At 39.8% G+C, this 19,753-nt stretch overlaps 1 protein-coding gene across 16 annotated transcripts in view; it reads right to left on the bottom strand.

The window, feature by feature from the left end:
- The window catches only part of rapgef2b (Rap guanine nucleotide exchange factor 2b), a 133,647-nt gene that overhangs the window by 38,567 nt on the left and 75,327 nt on the right, over nucleotides 1-19,753 (bottom strand). For 10 of the 16 annotated variants that reach the window (XM_030146386.1, XM_030146388.1, XM_030146381.1 and 7 more), the window contains one exon: nucleotides 4,675-4,806. The exons of 2 other annotated variants lie outside the window; for them this stretch is intronic. In XM_030146386.1, the coding sequence (XP_030002246.1) occupies nucleotides 4,675-4,806 (132 nt within the window). Of the gene's footprint in view, nucleotides 1-1,768; nucleotides 1,775-4,674; nucleotides 4,807-9,325; nucleotides 9,437-12,846; nucleotides 13,507-19,753 lie in introns of those variants that run through there. 4 more of the 16 variants (XM_030146396.1, XM_030146397.1, XM_030146399.1 and 1 more) reach the window with 4 other exon arrangements.

Genomic DNA, 19,753 nt, shown 5'->3' with positions numbered 1-19,753 from the left:
CTAGTACAGTGGAAACCCCATTTTAACAGAAATACATGGGAGTCAGGAGATTATTAAACTAAGCACAGAGTCAAATTCATCACTTAATTTAACCCAGTCACCTCTGAAGCTTAGGCAAGACTGTGTTCTTGTAATGTTGGTGGGTTTGACTAAGACTGCAACTGATGATCACTTTGAGGAGGCATTTATTTGCCAAATACAAGAGACAGAGTAATCATTTTGCCAATAAAATGATCTCTAACTAATTTTGTAGCAGGAGAGTCATATAGGTTTGTCTTAAAGGAGTGATATTTTGCTTTTTAAAAAAAAAATGGAATTATGCATTTTAAAACATTTCCCTGTGGTCTACATAAACTATAAATGCTATGCTTGACCTTATATGTGCAAATGTCACGATGAAACTAGTTATAGATGTAACAAATTAAGAAGAAATTGAAACGGGTTGTAGAAATCCACTCAATTTTTGCCAGAATTAATCTAAAGATAGCTTTGCAGCACATGGAGGGTTCAAATTCAAACTTTTGGAACTGTTAGGGTCCCCAAATACACAAACAAATGTACCAGAGACTAATAAAAGTGGGTTTAGCTAAATACGACCCCTTTAAAGAGTTTGGGAAAGCATGTCAAACAAAACAAAGCTCCAGTTACTTCTCAGTGGTTCATCCGACTGATTAAAACATCATGTAAGCTATAAATTGATAATCATGACACACATAACACAACACTCATCGCTGAATAATAACCAACATGTCTTACACCTTCCTCATCCAGTAAAGCCCGTGAATGTACAGTGATTTGGTGTTGTTCACATGGAAACACATAGATCTAAACCTTAAAATCAGATTTTATGAGAATACAGAAACTCTCTTCAGGTACTGGATCAGATAAAAGCTTGACACAGACAACCTCAAAGATTAGAAGGAAAAAAAGAACTGCTATTGAGCAGAGGAGCTGGAAAAGCAGCAAGAATTATTGATTAATAAAATATCTTCATTCAATAACAGAGATAGCACAAAACACAAATAAGGAGAAAACCAGTGAGCTGAGAAGATACATTTGATCACATTTGACAAGTCAGTGAGGAGAGAAAAAGACAGAGACATAAAAAGATTAAGACTGCACATTTAGTCGTGTCAAGGTGTTTAAAGAGATACAGCATTCACAGACAGGAGAGAGCAGCTTGAAAGCCATTAGCGTCGAGAATTAAGAGCCAGCAGAGGAGGATGGAGAGGCTAGAAGGAACACAGAGAACAGGACGGTGTGTTTCAGAGAGAGGGAAATCAAGAGACCGCCGCAGAGCCGATAGCAGATGGCTCTAAGACCAGGATCACAGACTGGGGACAGTAGAGCCTGTTCAACCTGCCCCAGCCAGCCTCAGCACGGCCAAAACACAAAAACGCACACTCCGACAACACACGCACACATCCGCGGAGCGGCACGCGCGCACACAGGCTGACGCGATCCGACACCCCTGTGCACACAAACCCAAGCCGGAAACAGCTCGGAACAAAACAAAGTGATTGTGACTGATGCTGTGCGGTGCAGTCACAAACAAACATACAAGCACAAATAGGCACACAGCAGGTGACAGTATTAGGGTGTGCTGCGTTAAGAGGATTAGTGTCAGGGTTTGGGGCACGGCCACAGTCACGAGACTCACTGAGTGTGTTCTTTGTGTTTTATTTACCTCTGGGTAAATAAGTTTGTGATGCTTTTTTTTTTTTTTAACTTCTTAAGTCAGCTAACCACAACCTTGGATTAGTCTCACATCGGAAGATCAATCTCTACACTTCGTTTTTGGAAATCTGTCTCAACCTGAATTCATCACCATTCTGGAATAATGAGTGCTTCTTTAACCCTTAAAGACCCAGAAGTACTTTTGTGTTGACTTCAACGTGAATTTTTCTCGAAATATAATCATTCTTAAGCGAATTATTACCATTTATTACAATAATATTCTCTGTATTTTGCATTTTTCACTTTAAATCAGTTAAAAAAAGGTGTGAAAACATAACAAAAACATAAAAACAACTGTCTACAACCACTGTCATTTGTCAAACTCCATGGTTTTACTGGTGAATTAATGTTGTAGAAGATGACAGTGTTTGCATGTTCATATATTCTGAACGTCCAAATGGGTCATATCTGATGACCATGAAAAGCTGAGAAACTGCATTTTACCTCGAAGGATTCACATGTATTGATAGGATTAGTGGATCAACAGCTTCAGATCAGTACATGCTTTTGGTCGCTCGTGGTTCTTTAGGTCTTTATGAGGTAAAACAATCACAACTTTGGGTGGTGCTAAAACACAGATGCAGCGAGAATGCGTTCGCAAAACAGTGTTGTAAGTAAACTGGGAGGCAAGAATTCAACTCACTAAATCCTAAGAGAACACCACAAAAAACCAGCTGCAAACCAACCAACTTTGTACTGTAGCACTGCAAATCTTCAGCCTAACTTTGCTCCATTTATTATTTCAGTGAGATAAAATACCTAATAGGTGTATTTTCAAAAACACAGCTCATAAGGCTCTTAGTGGTTGCCATACGAGGTTGTACGTCACATCTCTCTGCATGTTCAGTTCTCCTGCTTTAAAGTGATAAGAGACAGAGCTGGAGACTGGATGTGGGCTGGACCACCTGCTTACATCCAGCAGCCTGTCGCCTCGCCTCCTGCTGAGCAGTGACAGTGTCCTATTAGTGTCTTAGAGCCCATTTGGCTGCCAAGTGTTTACACCGTTTCCCAAAAATGCTTGTCCTACTTTTTAAGACTAATTCTCAGTGGTGTGTTTGTGCTTGTCATCTCTCCAAGGAGGAGTTTTTCCACTTTAGTTCAACCCCTAGTTTCTCCACGCAGACTTTTAGTGCTGCAACGACAACAGTTAGTGTCATCATAAATTAATCTGCAGAATATTTTATGAACTAGTCAGGTTATATTATGTCTATAAAATGTCAGTGAAAATGCTTGTTCTTACTCCCCACTTGTTTCAATTACCCAGCATTAAAAGCAATTATATTGATGTCAACAAAAACAAACACATTTTATAGCGTTTAAAAAGAATACTACTTAGGCATTCATTAAAGTTTTATCATGTTATGTTACATCACTATTTTATTACATAAAATGGCCCATCTTTGATATATTTTGTATCACAATAAATATCATTATTGGGACATGTGTACAAGTTTCTTTTGTGTTGAGGGTTTATTTTGTTTGCAATGTTAACTAAAACACTTACAAAACATTTCATAATTTTGTACTTTTACTTATTTTACTTGGGTTTTGATGTTCAACAAACAGTTTTTCAGTATTATGATAGATCTGACCCTAAAAAGGAGTATAAAACCACAAATAACTATCTTTTATGTCACTTTCATCATGAAAAGAGGCTTATATTTTACTCATTTTGTCTTATTTTGTATACCGGCAATAACAACATTAAATCAAAGTGAAGGCAATGGAAAAAGTCAACAAAATTAGCCCTACACCATGGAATAAGAGACTGCAAGTGTGTTCCTGTTTTAATGAGTCTTATTTATTCTTTTGTTCTTGTCTTGCTTCCTCTTCTACATTGTTTTTATATTGTTTTATCCTCTATGTCATGTTTGTCTCATGTCTTTTTGTCTTTTTTCATCCTGTTGCTGCTTTTTATAAATAATGTCAAACCAGAAATAATAATCAGGCTTCCTCAGCTTTCACTCAAGACCAGAAAAAGTCTTACAAATACCAGACATCAATGGTGATACTTATCAGTATCAGCTGACTGATATTTTTGTCCATATCACACAGACCTATGTCATATTCCCTTTAATAATAATAACCCTTGAAGACACAAAACTATTTTTGTGGTGACTTCCACATAAATTTCCTCTACATTTAAAGTGATTTATCACCATTATTATATTATTATCTTCAACATTTTTCAGGGAAAATCTGTTATTTTCCATATTTCATTTCCTGATCATGTAGATGTCCATTAAAGCTTAGAGTAAATTCAGAAGTTATTATGTCAAAACAGAGAAAACTGAAGAAATTTTTTTTTTTTTTTTTTTCAAAATATATCAACTTAGAAAACAAGCGTCTACAACCACTGTCATTTGTCAAACTACATGGGTTTTACTGGTGAATCAATGTTGCAGAAGATGTCGGTGTTATGACGTTCAATATGGAGCCTCTGAACGTCCCAATGGGTCATATCTGATGATGATGAAAAGCTGAGAAACTACATTTTACTTCAATTATTTACATGTTTTGATAGGATTAGTGGTTCTACAGTTATTAATCGTTATGCAGCAGTAGATGTTTTTGGTCACCGGTGGATGTTTCGGTCTTTTACGGTTAAAATCATGTGTGGCTGTTTCATTACAGCTAAATATCACTGGTATGATAAAACTTTAATACACTACCTCATTTGAAAACATGATTTCTGTGTAAATCCGCCACTACGTCTTTTATTATTGTGTTATTCAAGCCCATTAGCAGCAGAAACTGCTTTTTTTTTTGCATTTAACACAGGAAGGATTAGACTGAAATGCAAACTGGACCAACAAATGTCTCGTAAATGAATCCAGTTACTTTAGGAAGGGGTTAATGTCACACCTCCTGATGGAACTCTCCAGGTGAGTCCAGGCTGGGGTCCCGGCAGCGGGGTTAGGTGGGGGGGGGCCTTACCTGGTAAATGTCTGACAGGCTGCTGCTTCCAGAGTCGCTGGTGATACTACATCCTGAGTGGCTGGAGGACACGTGGGTCACCTGTGGGTGCAAGCCGTCGGCCAGGTGAAGTCTGCTGAAGTCTGCGGGGAGCTGCACGTACACACACACAACACACACACAGATGGTCAGTACGAACGGCTTGGCCACCGGTGGACACTCACACTAACGCGCTGACCGCCGGGCGCTTGACAACACACTGAGCAGCTTGTAGCGGCAAAGAACAAACTCCTCCCTTTTACTTTGTAGTTTTCAGTTTGGTTTAGTTTCACATTCTTGTTAATCTATTATTTAAAGCCCCCATGAAATCAAATATGATGTTTAAGTGTTTTTATGTGATATGTTTTGCGATGTGCTCTTGCTTTTACAGGAAACTTCTAAACATGCAAATGAAAATAGTACTCCATGAGTCACTTCATGAAGACTTAAGCAAAAAAAATAACGTAATTTAAGTAAATGCAATTTCACATGTAACACAAATAAAACAGAGATCAATAACGAAATGTCCTCCTTTTTATGTCCATTGAAAGACAAGGTAAACATCTTCTTGGGTACAACCAGTTATAAGAATTAAACCTGACTTTATCTCTAGGTTGTATATACATAGAACAGCAACAATCTGTAGTCAAAAAAAAAAAAAAAAAAAAGCCAAATAATTAGGGTTTAATTCTGATGATATTAGAGTCAACATCCCCCTTGACGTTAGTGTACAACACAGAGCTTGGTTTGTGTTTAAATAACTAAACAATGAGCCACAATGTGTCTTTAATGGTAGAAATTTACAGTAGTTGCAGTAGCTGTACTTTATTTACTGTTAAATTGGAAATACTACAGTACATTCACAGCCAAATCCCAAATATTAAATGATGCACAACTGACCCACTTGGACGTCACAGTGTGCATGGTACTTTTAAAGGAAAAAACACTAAAAATGAGGCTTACACTGTCGAGGCTGACAGCAAGGGTATATCCCCGAAATCCCCCCAGTCCTCTGCTATATATAAATCTATTCATGATAATTGTTAGACAACTGATATGAACTCAATTTGAGCTACATCGACCTGATAGTGGCAAAATAATGGTCAGAGAACCAATTTTTCCCCACAAAACTCCACCTAGTATACGAAAATGACACTATATGAACTCTGGATGGTAGCGAGAAAATGGACATTTTTAAGACGATCAATATCAACCAAATTTGATCTCAATCTGCCTATTATTGCTTGATTTATGTCCAAAAAAATGATTCTCAACTAAAGTGCCCCCATTTGGATGACTTATAATACTGATAGTGAAGCTGAAATCGATAAGGTTCTTCCACTATGGGTCCCCACTGTTAGTTATCCAGGGATAAGAAATCCTGCCAAATCTGTCCTAGTTATCGCGATCATACGAAGGATATCCGGCGGGGGCGTTCAAGGTAAATATATTAGCCAACATTGGTTAATGGTGTTTTCAAGAACTGAGCAGACAAACATCAAGGAAACACCCTAATTAAGTCATGCACTTGCAAAAGGTAAATGAACTACAGGCGGTAATAGGGGGAAACCCCAGTGAGTCATTTATACTGTATAAAGTAGCAGAAACCCCCGCTGTAATTAGCTGTAATGTAAATGAGGCAACCCAGTTTTCTATGGCGATGACCCTAAAATATAAATACACCAGAAACAACCCCCCACGAAAAGTTACAGGGAGTAGAAAAAAATTAATAATTACTACTACTACTGAATATATTAACACTTACACTGAGGTATATATACTCAATAAGTCACTAGACCTATAAATGAATATTCTTATTACAAAATATTTCTTAAAATTTTCTTACTTTGCCTATTTTGCAAATCTACTTTACAAAATAACATTTTAGTGTATTCACTATGTGTTAGATTTAATAAAATCCATCATGTCAGGAAAAGCTAAAGGGGTGAATTATGAATTTAATCAAACTGTAAACTGGTTCACTGGGTCTATAGATGTGAATATTTTATAGCAAAATGTTTTATTTACCAATATATATTTGATCCTCAGCGGGGGAAATGCTCTGGGTCCCTTTCAACTCTGCTTCTAGCTGTGGCACATCATCAATATTAAAATTTTACACCTAAAAGTCAAATGTGGCTGATTTAACTAGGCTTCTCTGTTCATCGTGTAATATCAAAATTATGTCAGAGCATCTTTGGAGTGAGGTTTACAGATTGTTGCACAGTTTATCATTTTAAATGTCGACAGTAAACAACCTTTGGAGGCTTTTCTCATTCATTCATTTATTTATTTATTTTTCATTGGATAGTAAAACCAGCTCTGACCATTAAAGTGAGATCAATCATTAATAAAACATCCCAGACTGTGAATTTTAGAGGAAAAAATACATAGCTCCAATAAATCCTGATGGTAACAGTGACTGAGCTGTGACTAGCCAGGCTTTAGCTCCTCTTATCTGTGCTATAAAAGATAAAATGCTCTGTGAAGCTGCAGTCTGGATATCAGTGTCATCCACCTTCAAAAATACACTTTGGTTTGTAAATAACTACACAGAGTACAGGTTTGGATATCCGGCTCAAACGTGGCGATGCTGAAGTCTCACTTGGATGACAAATGGAATAGATTGGATAGAAATACATCTTGGAGAGGTTCATTTGCAAGTAAATGGGTCTGAGCTGTCATCTGCTCTACAACGCACTCTAGGAAAACGTCCACCGCCACAGCTTTTGAAACACTCATCTGCATTACAGCTTAATTAAAGAGTTTTGGAAATGGGAGTAGAAGTGTTTTGCTACCAGAGTTAATACTGTGCAATACGAGAAACTAGTTTTGACTAAGAGACTTCTCCAGATGCGAAATCTGCATGATGGGAAACAGAAAAAAAAGAGCTGGAAGGTGTTGTGGCGCTGCATTAATTTGGCAGGAGGTGTGGCGAGTTATTTTCACGACCCTCCTTAACTTTTCGGCGTTTGGTGGGGGATAATTTGAATAAGTGATATATCTGTTCGTTGAGTGCTTTTATGTGTTGGGAAAAAAAAGAGGGTGAGAGCCAGACAGTGCAGCTTCTGTGCCACTGAGGTGTGATGTGATTCCACTGTGTCAAAGATTGCCATCACGTTTAATTATCTGGCTGGCTGCACGAACCAAAATGGTCGACCGGAGGGGCCAATCACTAACCCCCTCCCTCAGGCTACTACTTCCTATCGCCTCCTCTGGTTGAAGCCGCTCTAAATGCCTCCAGCTGACTTCATGTTATTATTATGGCTGCTACTATTGTGTTAGCGAGATGCATCTTTCCTCTCTGTATGTAACTGCAGAGACAAAGCCTCATCAAATTTCCTGCTGATGACTTTCGGGACAGGAGGTTATTACAGTCCAGTATATCACTCTCATGGAATAAAAACCACAGAAGTGAAGTAATGTCGGGGCTTCAGCTTTTGCGTTTATATTTATGACAGGACATCTGCTGTCAGAGTGCTGTGGCTTCAAGGCTAAAAACTACACTTATACCAGAGGAAATTCAGTTTGCAGCCAGGGATCGAACATACACTGGTGCAACAGGAACAACAACGAACTAGTCAAAAACAAATCAAAATCTAAAACTCACAAAGGTTCTATTCTGGCAATATTCAATATTTTAGAGCCAACAATGCCCGTGTAATGGTGTACCACAGAGCTCATTTTTTTGGCAAGGACCTATTGCAATATTTATGATGAAACCGTGCAGCAGTTGTAACTGTACTTTATTTGGTGTTAATCCCCCGTGCACCAGCCAGTTTCTGGAAATAATTCGGCAACAGGTCCACAGCAAAATCTCAAAATTAAATGTTATAACCCTGACCTATTTCAGACTTGGATATGAATAAAAGGGCTTAAAGAAATGACCTCAGACAGGTTTGGAAAAAACAGCACTATGTGTGACGTACTCTTAGTCTTGTTGTTGATATTAAGAAACTAGAGTATGGTGGATTCGATCCTTTTGTAAAAATTAGCACCATAAATACTACAGACATAGAAATCAAAAGTACTCTGATGTCATGAAAATGCCAAAAACCAGATGTTTCCTATTTGGGAAACTGAAGAGCACAGAGGTAAGACTAATTGAATGTTCTCATTATTGAGAGTACAGGCTGTTCTTGTAGACTTTGTCAATATGGCCTTCCAACCAGGCACTGGAGTGGTCTACATGTCAATAACAATATCCCAACTGGTTTTCACAACCAGTTAGAAACACCCCCTCCCACCGTCCCATAAGCCCCTCCTCCTGGAAAGAGAGGAGAGGAGAGGGATAAAGGGAGGGATAAAAAACACTTAATCCTTTCTCTCCACTCATTTAGGTCATCCGTCTGTTGGTCAATAAGCCCGGGTCCATTCAGTCTATAAGCATGTGGTCCATTGACCTCTCCGGCCTGATGGCATGCAAGAGTCGAGGCAGAGACGGATGCCAGCACAACATTAATGACACGCAGTCATTTTCCAATCAGTGGCACGGCACAGCGATACATGTTAAGTGCACTGTTAGCCATAATTGATCCGCACAATCTGCATTAGCCTGCCAATGCTGACTTTTGTTGACAAGACGTTCATCAACAAATTCATCGACTGTATCGTGATGCAGTTTATCTCCTACCTTATACAGGCCTCTCTGTGCTCTCGTGCTCCAAATTCAGTTTTCTCTTGCTCAAAAATGAACCGAACTCTTCAGAACCCCCGACCGATACTACGTACAATCAGCTGTCACAGGAGGATTAAACATCGCTCTAATGCTCGAGCCACAACACTCAGTTCTGCCTACATGTGAGCAGATGTGGTACTCCTTAAATTACACTGTAGACCTAATGACCTAGATTGCCGGGTGGAAGCCCTGGGTGGAAGCGTTGGCTGGCTCTCAATCTCTTTACCGCCTTTATGTGCTGGGGGTGAATCTGTGCTGCTGCTACTACATTAGAAGTCAATTACTGTGGGTGGCCAAGCTCAGAAGCAGCTCAGAAATGCATCCATCTATAAAGCACCATGAAGGCCACCATAGTTTCACTGTTCAGACCAAATTTAAACATTACATTTAGGAGGTTTGAATTATTAAACAGCAAAAGTTCTCCAGAATTTCAGCAGCTAAAACTGCCTGAAGCTGTACTACTCCTTTAAACATTTAACATGTGTTTCTTAACTTTGTCTGCTTGTTATAGAAGGAAAAACAGCCAGTGTTGGCAGGCTAAGTGAACAGGCTCATCTCGGAGTTTCTCTGACCATGGTGGAAGCTTCTCGCTTCCCTGAGCGCGGCGGATCAAAAGATTAAAGCCCTTTCGACGGGATGTCCGATTAAATGGGTCTGATATGTTCTCTGTGATTCCCCTCCCGCACCTACAGCTCCACCAGTCAGCGCCACAAAACCCAGCAGTTCTACATGGGATAGAATTGACAACAATAAACAAAACTGTCCACTTTCAGCAGTTACAGTCTGTAATGTTCTACATGTCATCTATTAATAACTATGAACTCCTCTTACACTAAAAAAAAAAAAAAACATGTCACTGAATGTGCAGTTTATCAAAAAACTTCCACAAAGTATGATTAGTTAGAGTTTTATATTTGATTATAAGATTATATTTGAATTATTATTTGCACTGTAAAAAAGGGCTTTCAGTGTCAAATCTCTGATTAAAATTTCTACCTACTTTATTATACAAGCAACACTCAGGCTTAAGCACTTGGGCTCTGATCTTCAGTGCTTCCACTCCATAAAATGGCAGAAAGATAAGAAAAAAAGAATTTATGTCCAAGCTATGACCAAAGATAAAGGCTTGGAGTTCCATAAAGACTCGATAAATCAACATGAAGAGCACTTTGATGCTGTAACTTAATGTGTGTCTTGTAGTAATAAAGATAAGATGCATCCATGAGAAATCATAGATTTGCAGAGGAAGATAAGCGTCCTCGGATGGAAAATCTAACAGTCAACGGTTATGAGTCGACCATGGTGGTGATGTCATTACTGTAATAAGATCTACAGGCTGTTACTGACTTTGCCCATGGTGGGTTTCCTGCTGGGCTAAATGAGTGTTTACACAAGCCACCACTTGTATGCTAAAATGTAATAAATAAATAAATAAAACCAGAAGAAGGCAAAAGATACTGGAATAAATGGAACAAGAGACAAGTTAAAACACAAACCTTCCTCAAATAATGTTTACCATGTTTTTGCAGAAAGACATTTTTACAAGAACTTAATTTCTACTTGTTCTACTACAATGTTTTGAACCAGACAGTAAAAAAAAAAAAAAAGAAAATCAAAGTGCTCATATCTACCCTTACAGCAGAAGTTATTTCTGATTTCCATATGCTGAAAGACAGCCAACTTAAAATAGCCAAAGTATGATTATTGCACTCATGTTTCTCTATGTTTTACATAATTGCCATTTGTGTTACCTTCCTGGATTGTCTGCTTATTTAATCTAACTCGAGGTGCACGTGCTCTGGGCTTTAATTATGTTTTGGCTGTAGAATGGATTGTCTCCTGCCAATAATGCTACTGGAATTAGATGATGTGCTATCAAGGCACATTATGTCCTCTATTGCGATAAGAAACTATTTTGACACAATAATGTATGTCATATTTGAAGTGCAGATATTGGTAGTTAAACACTTAGCTGTGTGCTTTTGCAAGATCTAAAAACCAGTCAAGTCAATGTTAAAAGATCTGTTTTAATGATTGCTTTACTTAAATGACACAGCATGTGTTTCAATCTACTGGTTAGTCTTGTAACACTCAAGTATGAGGGTACAACCAGCACTAACATAAATGTGTCTGTTAAGTTTGTGACATACACTTTAAGCCTGAAAAGCTCCTCAAAATCACATGGTCGTTACAGAAGATAATATATTCTCTTAATTGCAAAGTGATAAATGCACGCCGGAACAAACCAAAATTTACAAAAATGAAGTTACAGGTGTTAAAATGTGGGCTATTGGTGCAAAAGACCTTCCATAGAGATTCTTATGGGGCCTGAGGGATGCTGCACAAACACTGAGGAAATACCACGAAATATGTCATCAGCACTGACGCGTCTATGACTATTATAGGAATATTAAGGTGATTTTTCGTTTGGCATCTGTGCTCTGCAATCCAGGGTGCGTCCATCATTGTGATTTACAGCCCTGTCTACGTGTGCGTATACGTGTGTGTGTGTGTGTGTGTACGTGTGGTCCCGTTGTGTGAGCGATGCCAGAGGCGCCGACAGACGATCAATCCGGGAGCCGTTCAAGTGCAGACCTGCCCGGGCCTCGGAGAGCTGGGGCTGCCGGCTGCCTCCAGCACCACGGACAGCGCCACCAGCAGCACTGACAACCGGAGGGTCTGGAGCCACTGGAGCCGGAGGAGAGGGGGGGAAGGAGGCACCATCTAACCGAGGAAGACACCTGGGGTTCTATGAGGGCCCGACGGTGAAACCCTCCCTACGCGTTAGAATAAACACATTTTTATCAGATGCTCTAAATTTCGGGGGCAGATTCATCCCTGGGCTGATGACACCTCCCATTAAATCACCCTGATCTATTGCTTGTAGCGTATTTTTTTTTCCTCCGATGCAAATGACACATGAGATAATTTTATGGCCCTGTCTTATGGACCTGCAATCAAATACCGTCACCCCGGTGCGTCGTAAAAAAAATAATGAGGGCGCAGATGTCGGTCTAACTCATACTGTGCATCTGCACCGCTGGATCTTTAACTCTCACAGTCTTATATTAATGCTTTTCTCGCGGATGTATACATTTTTGGGCGATTTTTTTGTGCACCTGCTATATACAGCGGGCCCGCAAGGATCAATGAAGCCCCTTAAAAATTCACGCAAATGTGCGTGCGTCTGCATGCGCGCAACTGTGACAGCGAGCACATGGCGGCCGTTTCTAGTACAACACACTGACACACATCGGAGGCTCGACGGGCAATAATCATACTGTGACCGAGCCGTCCGCGTCCTTTGGCCTGCCTTGCGTTCATTCATCTTGCACAGGCTCGATAGAAATCCGATGCACATCCATTATACGGCCGGTAATCATATCTAGCTGGTCATAAACGAGGGAGAAAAAAAAAAAAAGGGGGGGGGGGGGGGGGGGATGGAGAGAAACGCTGCACGTCGATAGGCTACTTACCGGGGTTTTATCTTGCTGGCTCGGGACTCCATTGCTGTCTGATGCTGCTAATGGTTTCATAATGAAAAAATGTGCGCCGGGCTAAAATCTAACATCCCGGACCTGCTCTATGCTACGGCACAGACCCCCATCTCCATCCAAGCCGCCTGCCTGCCCGCCTGCCCTCTCCCCTCCCTCGGCTGCACAGTCTCTGCAAGGAGGTGGCGGCTGCTTGACAGTTCTGGGAGTATCCGCTGTTCCTTGGCCTGATTAGACTCTCCAAAAGCCAACAGCAGCTCCTGCGTTTTATTCCGGCCTCCCCGCTGTTTCCCGGAGAAATATCTTAAAACCACAGAGAATGTGAAGCAGGAAGAAGAAGAAGAGAGAGAGAGGGAGGTAAAAAAAAATCCTTTTATCCAAAGCGAGGACGTGCCAGCTTCTCCTCTCCCCTCACTTGACAATCACATCTCCACCCGGAGAACAGCGGCGTGCCGATAATACAGCAAAAAAAACTGCGAAAAATGAGAAACATGGCTGACAACACTTTCACTCACGTTTGCTCCCTCCGCCTTTTTCTCTCTATCGCTCTCTTTCTAGCCTGCCCTGCCCTCCCTCTCCCGAAAGTAACGCTACGCACAAGCAAACGCATCCACACACTGAGACACACACGCGTCTTTATGCACCATTAAATTGTTTCAGGACCGAGACGCCTGCAGCGTCCGCCGTGCTACTGTACGTTAAACCCAGTGGTTTGTTTGTAACCGGAGCAAGGGAGGGGGGGGGGGATGTGTGTATGTGTGTCAGGGGTGGAGGAGGGGAGGTGGGCGAGTAAGGACCTCCTCCCCTCCTCTGTGCCTGACAGTGATGCTGTAAGAGCCGCCGCTATGGTCTCACAACACATCCAGCAGCAGATAGAGATGGAAAAGAGAAGCAGGGCGGATGAGAGAGAGAGTGACAGCCAAGAAAGAGAGAGAAATGAAGTGACATCAAAACAGAAACAGCAGACAGGAACTGATACACAGTGGAGTGGAGGGAGGAGGAGGAATACAAAGCAAAAAAAAAAAAAAGTAAAAGGAAGATAGAAGGCCAGAGAGAAAGGGAGACGAGTGAGAGTAATGTTATTATCACGCTCACTTCAGTACAAGACCAGGCTGGAGACGGTTGGCATAGTAACGCAATGAAGGAAAGAGGAAAGCCATTTCCTGGGTTGGGAGACAGAAAACGGGAGACAGCAGCACTTCCTTTTTAGACAGCGAGTAGAAGAGGCAGGGAGAGAGGACGGTGAGCGTCGTGTATGGAGGGGAAAGTGTTCCGAAAAGGGCCAGAGACTGAGACTGAGACTGGCAGCAATGATGTCACTCTGTCACTGTCACTCAGCTGGAAAAGCCATGGCAACTGCACGAGCACCATCCACCCCCCCGCCACCACCACCGCTACCCCCCTTCTGCACCCACCCCAGCCCCCTACACACCCTCTAGGGCCTTCAGTTGCTGTGGCGACAGAAGCAGAGACATGGCGAAACGGAGGAGGAGGAGGAGGAGGAGGAGGAGGGAGGGGAACGGGAGGAAGAGGAGTGTGTGTAAAAAGAGAAAGAGATGGAAAAAAGTGGCATCCACTTCACCTTCACTCAGCTGTACTACAAAGAGCAGCAGCGTCACTAACACAGCTCCGAATGACAAATAAACAACACGAGCACACACACTCCTCTTTGCTTTGTGAGAAGGAAAGGGCAAAAGAGAGAGTTGTGTGTGTGTGTGTGTGTTAAGGCTTTGTCTCTAGAGACTGTGGATATTAGATACACTGAAGGTCCCATATATGAAGGTCTCTTGACACAGACATGAGGAGGCTGGCAATTTAAATGACAAGAAAGAAAAAAGGGAACAATGAGACTTAAAGGCCAGCGATGACAATAAACAACAGACCTTCAACAGCTCATATCCACACCACAAAGAAAGAAATATATGATAATACAGCTCATAATCAGAGCACAAAAGAGCTAATATAAACAACCAGAGCCGTCACTGTTGATCTTTGTTTCTGCACGAGATGAAAATGAGGCCGAGCATCAAAAGATACGACGTTTATTTTTTTATTTCTGCTGTTTGTCATTTTGTTGTCATTTTTGTCAGCGTCAATCATTTTTTGTTGTCTTGTTTCATTGCTGTTATTTTCTTGTCATTTTTCATGCTCTGAAAAGCAGGAGTGAGGGGAGTCATGTTTGTAGTAAACTCGACATCTTTTTTTCTGCTTTGGGGGTAGGTGGACTAAGCCCGGACGAGGAAAATATAACAAATTAACCCGATTAATTGAGTGTTTGCTTTAGAATTATCCTGGTAAACTGAAATAATGGCTTCTTTTAGGGAAATTGTTTTAATATGTTTATTGTGAATATCGTTATCCAGTCATTATCAAATAGTAGTGCTTAATTTTCTCCAATTATGTTATCTTTAAACAATTAATGTACTTTTTTTGTTATTTGTTGACAATATACACATGCATTATATACTGTACTATTTTATATTCTAACAATGTTCAAACTCATTTTATTTGGAGCCCATGTACACAGAAAACTATAAAAATCTTGATGAGTCTAGATTTAACCTTTTGGCCATAACAGTTGATATGACCAACGATTATTGTATTAATTAAATAAAGACAGTCAAAGTTCATGATAAATTGTGTAAAAACTATATTGATCCTTGTCACATCATCAAAATAATATAACTTTCTATTGATTCAAAACTGTGTTTTTTGATTCCATGAGTTTTATGTCAAATATCTTTTGCCTCTTTGTCATTTTCATCTTTGGATCATATTGGACGTAAACATTTGCACTTTGACATGTTATTTTCTCTTGTTTTCTCCGTCTTATAATTCATAAATAAAATTAATCAATGAAACCTTGTTATTGCAATATGAACACGCCATCTAATCCAATAAAACAAATCAATCATGGGAATCATTTGTTGTACTGGGACAGCTGAGGGTGGAGCTTTTTGTTATAGTAAATAAAGGCTGCTCTGCCTCAGACAATGCCTGGGAAGCACCACCACCTCCACCACCTCATACTGGTTTGGAGCTGCTCCCAGTCAAAGCAGTGGGGAGGTGAGGGGGTGGAGAAGGCGGGGCGAGGGAGCTGGAGACCCGGTATGACATCACCTCTCCTGCCCCGAGCAATGATGTAATGCATCAAAACAACAAGAAAAGCTCAGGTGCGTCGACGCGCAGGCCAGTCATTAATGTCTCCAACAATTGCCAGGGGGGAGAAGACCCGGGCATCATTACATCACCGCGGCAACGGGGTCATGTCTGGGGAATATCAGGCATTTCACCCCTCCCCCCCTCCCCCCGTTCCCCCCTCCAGCTTTCTAGGAGCAAACAAGCCTATTAATCATTTTTTTTACTGACTAATCACAAGCTAAATGTAAAGGGAAGGAGGCAAGGGAGCATCGATCTTAAAGGATTGTGACAGTGACGTGAAAAACGCCACTTGAGAATAACATTAATGCACTCTCGCCAAATTGCAGTGTGTGCTAAATGGTTGAGAAGTGGAGGCGGTGGCTCAGCTGCCATTTGTAAACAGTCTGTGAACCCGGCATGGCTGCAAGTCTTCGATGCATTACAGGGAAGGGCCATGTGATGGTGTTTTGTTTGCTGATGCGTAGCATTAGAGCCATAAAAACCTCATTACCCCGCGGGATGGCACACATGTGCACTAACACACGATATGCACATGCATGCACACACATACACACAGTAGCCAGTGCAAAGAGGGGTTAAAATTCAAGGTGATAACAGAAATGCTGAAGGGGGGATGATTATAGGACAGAGTCTATAGATGATATTGAGCTTTAAAGGTGCAATATGTGAAAAAATACACATGTATAAATTGCTTGCTTATTTCCATATGTGAATAAAAAGATATACTGAAAAATGACCACATTAACCACCAGCTGTTCTGTCTGTGTTGCCATGGTAATGCTATACAACGCTTGTAGCAATATACATTCTATACATCCACATGCCCAGAAGAAGATCAGATAAAAGCTGTATAAAACTAATTTTGAGAAAACAGCACACAATCCAAACAACAAGCACTTAAATGGGCAAATATCTAAAACAAGCTATCAGTCTGAAACCAGCATATGTCATGAATAATTTAATAAAACAGACTGATACAGCAAACTTTGCAGCGCTAAGCTAACACTAAGCAGATCCAACAGTACAAATATTATTTCTCTGCAATTAAAACTCACTGAACGAGACAAAGAAGAGCCAAAATAAAGGTCACATTGTGAGAAAATGATTATGAATATTGTCTTACCTTTGCTGTTTTCTGATCATAAATTGGTTTTATATGAATGTCAGCTAATCCATTGTTTTGTGTTACATTGAAACGATTCAGACCAGACAGAAATGACCCACGGTTTAACAGGGAAAACAACACCACTGTTGGTTGGAAGACCTGGGATATTTGAGCAAAAATCCAAAGAATGATGCAGACAGTTCCTCATTTGCCTCAACAACAATGCCTATTGTTACTAACAACAAATCAAGGACGACGACAGATGAAATACATTTTTGTGAACTACTGAAGAGAATAGAATATTTATCGTCATTGTACAACAGAATTTAAAATGCAATCATCTTTAACCCTGTAAAACCTGAACCATTAAATCGAAAGAAAATTCCAGTTCTTTGAAACTGGAGTCTTTATTGGTCCTTCTGAACAACCCAAAAATGTTTTTTCACATGTAGGTTTCCATGTATGAATTTCAATTTTGCATCATATCTGATACATCGGGTCTCAATGCTGAAACACTATTATTTTTGAACAAACAAAAACACAAACATGTCTAGCAAATTGGTCATTTCTTTTCAAAATTGGCAAAGTTCTGCCTCCTTCCTCATTAATGACAATCTTGTAGTGTCACTGGAATGGCCTCTGGTGAACGAATTCCTCCCCCTGGTGGATTATCAGTGTATTGCATGTATCTAATTGTATACATCAGGTTTTTCAAGAAAAAAAAAAAATCACACTGATCATTTAGAGGGCTTCAAAACTCACATATAAAATATAATACGTTAAGCACTATAGGGTTAAGGTACAACATGGCAATAAAAATCAAACATAGCTATACATAAAAATAAACAAATATATTAAATAAAAAGTACTAAACCTTCATCTCACAACATCTGAGGGTCAACCATTTAGATGTGTATCATCAACAGTCACATTTTCAGTCCATACATCCCAGAGTCAATACACAGTGTCTTCATACTCATGGACACACACAAGCTAATACACATTATACCTTGAATAGTCATATTTATCGATTGGTGTCTAATCTTGTTCACTGAATTTACTGTGAGTCGACAGAAGGCCACATGCAGAGACAACACAGTGCTCCCGACTGCCAGGAAGCCTTGATGTCAGGCCCATTACAACGCGTCTAAATAGCATTACTAAATCGAGAACGATGATCTAATAAGATGACTACATTTTCATAGCTGCTAGAGCCCGGGGGATTCTTCATTTATCAAGCTGTTATCACCTGCTCTGAAAATAATGTTGCTGAAACAAGCAGCCAGGCACGTTTAGGAGATTACACATGTAGATTCGCCAGAGAAAAACATCTGTTGTGCCCATGTGTTTGCTACAAGGTGTATGAATCATAAAGACGACTCAGGTATGTTTGTCCGGGGTCGATCAGTAACTACAAGTTTCCGGACGGTGGTTATTACGTAACTATGGAAGGTTATGAAGTGGAAGTCTTTAACTTAAAAATGAGGGGAAGGAGTGCTTTTAGTGTCTGCAGTGGGTTGTAGAGAACATGGTTCACCTTTGGTTTTCTTGCTCAATTTTCCCACTTCCACTGATTTCATATTGGAAAGAAATGGAAAGGCAAAGACAATATTTAACTACAGAGGGTCAGGTGAATGTAAAATAAGCTAAATGCTGAAAAAATGATTTAAACTATCAAATTATTAAATGTCATTTCAATAAATTCAGTTAAAATAATATTAAAATGCATGTCTTTTCTTTGTGAAAGCTCATTTGTTTGAATAAATTGTTAAATGATATTGTGTAGAGTAATCATTATTTTATTATATGATTGTTAATTTACTTATATATGTGCTACTTTCGCTCTAACAGGGTCAATTTTAATCCATTTTTAAAAAGCACTGTATAAATCTCTGTATTTTACCTCTAATTGCTGCATTTTGTGAGCTTGAAATGAGAAAAGAACATGGATTTATTGATAGTTATTATTTATAATCCTTGCAGGTCAATACACAAACCGACAATAAATACTGCTGAAATATTACTGAATTATACTGTTTTTGCTTCATTTTATAGCCATCTTAAAGGCATTCCAATGATGCTTTGTGTTGGGATTTGTATGAATCTACATTTTGACACTTAATTTTCATTTTTTCTGCAAATATCAGTACAGAAACATTGGGTTATAACCTTCTTTATTATTGATAATTATTGTCAGGCCTGAAAAAAACATACACAACAGTGTCGCATGATAACAGCCCAAGCAAAGAAAGCAAGTTTTTCTTTTCTTTTCTCTATTTTTCTACTAAGAAGAGGATCTTTGAGGAGTTTATGCAGTTTTATCATAAAGGTGTGTGAGTGATAAATCGAAGTGTGAATTCTCCTTCAATAAGAAAGAAGTCATTACAGCCGATTTAAATGGCTTTTACAGTGTAATTTATCAGACGTTATGATGAGCTGGATACAAATGGACCTCGAGGTGAGCAATAACTACTCATGTGGACTAAACTGTGCTAATTGATGTGTTTTACAGCTTTAATAGTTCATGGTGAGTAACTTGTGTGAAATAATATTACCTCAAGCCACTTTTATTCTACTTTTACGGCTAGAAGGTGGTGCTACAAATTATGTGATGATTGAGTC

Source organism: Sphaeramia orbicularis, chromosome 10, assembly GCF_902148855.1.
Source record: "Sphaeramia orbicularis chromosome 10, fSphaOr1.1, whole genome shotgun sequence".
NCBI classification, from domain to species: Eukaryota; Metazoa; Chordata; class Actinopteri; order Kurtiformes; family Apogonidae; genus Sphaeramia; species Sphaeramia orbicularis.
This window is presented reverse-complemented; position numbering and strand designations above follow the sequence as displayed.